At 47.9% G+C, this 5000-nt stretch overlaps 1 protein-coding gene across 3 annotated transcripts in view; it reads left to right on the top strand.

Annotated features, from left to right (window-relative positions):
- Positions 1-5000, top strand: part of LOC115541820 (dedicator of cytokinesis protein 9) — a 79190-nt gene that overhangs the window by 42348 nt on the left and 31842 nt on the right. For all 3 annotated transcript variants that reach the window (XM_030353686.1, XM_030353685.1, XM_030353684.1), the window contains exons 10-16: positions 48-122; positions 485-625; positions 2582-2926; positions 3490-3572; positions 3752-3874; positions 3996-4075; positions 4432-4625. In XM_030353686.1, the coding sequence (XP_030209546.1) occupies positions 48-122; positions 485-625; positions 2582-2926; positions 3490-3572; positions 3752-3874; positions 3996-4075; positions 4432-4625 (1041 nt within the window). The remainder of the gene's footprint in view (positions 1-47; positions 123-484; positions 626-2581; positions 2927-3489; positions 3573-3751; positions 3875-3995; positions 4076-4431; positions 4626-5000) is intronic.

Below are 5000 nucleotides of genomic sequence, written 5' to 3'. Positions count from 1 at the left end.
CGACTTCCTGCTGAACTGTGATGCGCTTCCTGTTTTGCTGTGGACAGAGTGCGAGGGATATCGAGTCCAAGATGAGAAGCGAAACCCGCCTCAAGCTGTTCACTTTGGACCCCGACACACAGGTGACCCGGACAAAGCCTGACTAAAAATGTGTTAATGTATACATATAATATGAAAACACGACAGCAGTCATGTATATTTAATGTATATTATGTATATCATAACTTATATGATACATTATTTTTCTTATCTAACGAGGGCTGCATGTTTCTTATCTAACGAGCGCCTGACATTCTCTCCGTCCTGTCTCCCCACACTGTCTTTTATGTTTCTTGGACGGAATGTAACTGGTAATTTCGTTGCTCTGTAACATGTGCAATGACAATAAAGTTATTCCATTCTATTCTATTCTATTTATATTTTAAAAAGTACATTATTATATTTTTCTTGTTTTCAACTGCTTTGTTTGTGTTTTTTTCCATAGAAACTGGACCTGTCTGGCATCCAGCCAGAAGTGGGTCAGTTTGAGGAGAAGTTTGGTAACAGAGTGCTGGTCTCCTGTCACAACCTCTCCTTCAACCTGCAGAGCTGCATCACAGACGACCAGGATGGGCCCACCACCAACGTGAGTTTATATACACACACACACAGTCACGCACACACACACACACACGCACGCACACGTGCGCAGACAACCTCAAACACACACACACACGCACATAGTACATGTACATATATATATATATACACACATATACACACGCATGCAGTACAAATAAGATATATGACCCTAACCCACACATGTATTACACATATATACAAATATAACACAAACACACATATGCACATTTACACACATAAAAAAAGGCACATTCCTGAAGCCTGGCACAGGAAATGAATGCTGGCATGACAACGGGCCTGGGGCTCCCAGCATGCACTTGGTGTCAGTCTGGTTTCCTGCTGTCAGTCCCTGAGGCCCAAAAAGTTTTTGGAGGGCCAGTGGCCTGGAACTCAACAACAAATACAAAACTCACACAAACACACACTCACAAACACAAACATAGACACACAAACACACACAGAAACATAGGCACGCACACATACACACACAAACATTTAAACACAAAGACGTATGTCAGAACACACACAAACAAACTTATACACACACAATTGTGCACAAACACAAAGGCACACACACACAATCCAACATACACAAACACACACATGCACACACACACCCACACACACACACGCAAATGTGCACACACACACACACACACACACACACACGCGCGCGCGCGCACACACGCAAATGTGCATGCAGAAACACACACATACACACAGACACACACACACACAAATAAATAAGCACATAAACACACATGCATGCAGAAATACACATGTGCAAACATGAACATGCATACACACACACACACATGCAGGTCAACACACGTGCATACACATTCACACACACACACACACACACATATATCACACACACACAGACACACACACACACACACACACACACACACACACACACACACACACACACACACACACACACACACACACACACACACACACACACACACACACACATAAATGCTCAGACATAGAGACGCGAAAGTAATCTCAGATCGACTTGGGCAAACCCTGCCCAAAATGCTTGCACACACAGCAGTGATGTGTAATGGAAAAGCAACATGATCCGTAGAGTACATTGTCAGCTGATGTGTGTGTGGGTCTGCAGCTACGCAATTACAACACAATCTCATCGGCCTGGAGTTAAACATGGTCTACTACCTCTGCTAACGGGATTTTAACGCTCTCTGCTAATGACATTCCTCTGTTCTCTTTGTCTCTCTCTTTGTTCTTCTCTCATTCACTCTCTCTCTGTCTCGCTCTCTGTCTCTCTCTCTCTCTCTCTGGCACTTTCCCTCTCTCTAATTGATTCATTTCGCCCTACTCTATCATGCTATCTCGTCGCTCTTTCTCTTTCCCTCCCTCTTTCTCCAAATTTATCTCTCTCAATCTACTTCCTCTTCACTCTGTTCCTTTCTCACTCCAACCACCTCTCTCTCCCCCCCCCCTCTCTCTCTCCCACCCCTCTCTCCCTCTCTCCCTCCCTCCCTCCCTCCCTCCCTCCCTCCCTCCCTCCCTCCCTCCCTCATATATCTCTCTCACTCTATTTCCCTTACACCCTGTATATTTTCTCACTCAACCACCTCTCTCTCTCCCTGTCTCTCTCTATCGACTCTCTCCCACCCTTTCCTCTCTCTCTTCCCCCCTCTCTCTCTCCCACCCCTCCCTCTTTCTACCGTCTCTCTCCCACCCCTCCCTCTTTCTCTCTCTATCGTCTCTCTCCCCCTTCCTCCGTTACTCCCCTCTCTCTCTCTCTTCCCCCCTCTCTCTCTCCCACCCCTCCCTCTTTCTACCGTCTCTCTCCCACACCTCCCTCTTTCTCTCTCTGCCCTCTCTCTCCCACCCCTCCCTCTTCCTCTCTCTATCGTCTCTCTCCCCCTTCCTCCATTACTCCCCTCTCTCTCTCTCCACCGTCTCTTTCCCTCCCCCCCACCAGGTGGAGCCCTTCTACGTGATCCTCTCCCTCTTCGATGTGCAGAACGGCCGCAAGATCTCCGCCGACTTCCACGTGGACCTCAACCACCCCCTGGTCCGCCTCATGACCACCTCCCCCACCTCCCCCCCGGCCTCCCCTCCCCCGGCCCCCACCCCGTCCCCGGCGGGGTTCCACAAGCTGGCCGGGGAGCTGCCGGAGGCCGCCCTGTCGTACCCCCGTCAGGGTGTGTTCTCGGTGACCTGCCCCCACCCGGACATCTTCCTGGTGGCGCGGTTGGAGAAGGTTCTGCAGGGGGGCATCGCTCACTGCACCGAGCCCTACATGAAGAGCTCCGACTCAGTCAAGGCACGGTCGACCGCCGCACCCTACACCCAGCACCACCACCAACCCACATCGTCCACCCTACACCACCACCACCAAACCACATAACCTCGCTCCTGGATGTTTTTTTTTACAAATCCAACATTAACTAAAGTAACGATCAAATACAACTGTTGACCTGTTTCCTTGACAACCCAAGAATAATGTGCTCAAAGCACCGCAGAAGTATATTTGAACTACAGGGAATACAAAAAACAATACCGTTATAAATGAAAGTTATTTGTAAATGGAATAAACCACTCTCCCAGTGAACATATGCGCATTACATCACACTTTGTAGCTGGTGTTTTCTTGGGGCTAAGCATCATTAGGGAGGGTGTTTGTACATAAACAAGACCTTTGAAAACGTCAAAAACAAATCCATCTATCTAAATCCATGTATAGCTTATATGTCAATTATCACCATAGGACCCCTATATGCAAATCCGGCGACCTCCAGCTGGCTCCTGAGCCACAGGTTGGTAAGCACTGGGAGTCACAAGCATGCATGCATTGAGCTTCTATCTTTGTATCTCTCCATGACGCAGGTGGCCCAGAAGGTCTTGAAAAACGCCCGGTCGGCCTGCAGCAGACTGGGGCAGTACCACATGCCTTTCGCCTGGTCCGCAAGGTAGGCAATACTAGTTTAGTATTCAATCTGATGCTTTATTATCACACCAGTCTCTGAGTAACGTTTGTAGTAGTTTTGATAGTAGCTATAAAATTGCTATTTTAAACACAAGATGTGATTGTTTATATTTTTGTGATTGAACGTTGGGTTTCTATTTCTTCTTCTCTCCTTGGCGATAGGCCTGTGTTCAAAGATGCTTCCGGTAAACTGGACAAAAGTGCTCGCTTCTCGGCTCTCTATCGCCAGGACAGCAGCAAATTGTCTGACGATGACATGTTTAAACTGCTGGCCGACTTCAGAAAGTATGAGTATTATAATGTTTTTAGGGATTGGTATTTTCCTTCTGTTCCTGTTTGATTTGTTTGTGTTTGTGAGGGAAATGTCTGTTGCTATTATTCATCGCCTAAACTTTTTTGCCGACAGACCGGAGAAAATGGCCAAGCTGCCGGTGATCTTGGGGAACCTGGACGTAACCATTGACAACGTGGCGCCAGATATAACCAGTGAGTTTTTATCACAATAAAAGCCCCTTCAGTATTTCAGAAGAAAATATAAGAGCTCAATAACACACACGAAAATACTGAAAATATAACATGTTCCTCTTATGGCTGTATACATTATCAGGTATAAGTAATAACTGTTTTTATGTTTGACTTTGGTAATGTATTTGTCATTTTTTTCATGCTTTATTTGTGCTTTAATTATACTTTTTTGATCAACACTTAGTAGTAGAGGTATATATCATTATCATGATATATCGCTACAGTCCCCCTATTCGTTATAGCCATTGTAATTATTGGCATTTCCTTCACTATTATCAAAGAAAGAAACCTCTTCCTGTTTCCTGTTTCCCCCTCAGACTGCGTCACTTCCTCCTACCTCCCGGTGCGGGGCTTCGAGGCCAGCGGGGCCCCCGGGTCCAGCGCCCTGCTGGAGGTGGAGGAGTTTGTCCCCTGCATCGCCAAGTGCTCCCAGCCCTTCACCACCTACAACAACCACCTGTACGTCTACCCCCGGCTGCTCAAGTACGACGGGCAGAAGGCCTTCGCCAAGGTGAGCCCGACCTCCCTCCCCCCCCCCCCCCCCCGAGGACTGGGCTCACACGTCATCGGGATCGCTTTAGCTCAAGAGGTGGAGCGGGTTGTCTTGCAAGAGTAAGGGTGCTGGTTGGATCCCCGGCTCCTCCTAGCTGAGCGTCGAGGTGTCCCTGAGCAAAGACGCCTCACCCTGACCGCTCCTGGCTGTCGCCTTGCATGGTTGACTCCGCTGTCGGTGTGAGAAAGTGTGCCCCGATTGTTGTTGGTCGCTTTGGATAAGAGCTTCTGCTAAACGCCCTGAATGTTAACGTACACATCAGACTTTATTTCCTGATTGACAGTCTGTAGAGTCGTGTCTTGAGCCTGATTGGGAGACGGGCTGCACTCGGGG

The sequence above is a fragment of the Gadus morhua genome, chromosome 4, assembly GCF_902167405.1.
Source record: "Gadus morhua chromosome 4, gadMor3.0, whole genome shotgun sequence".
NCBI classification, from domain to species: domain Eukaryota; kingdom Metazoa; phylum Chordata; class Actinopteri; order Gadiformes; family Gadidae; genus Gadus; species Gadus morhua.
The sequence above is the reverse complement of the archived record's forward strand: the minus strand, read 5'-3'. Positions and strand labels throughout refer to the sequence as shown.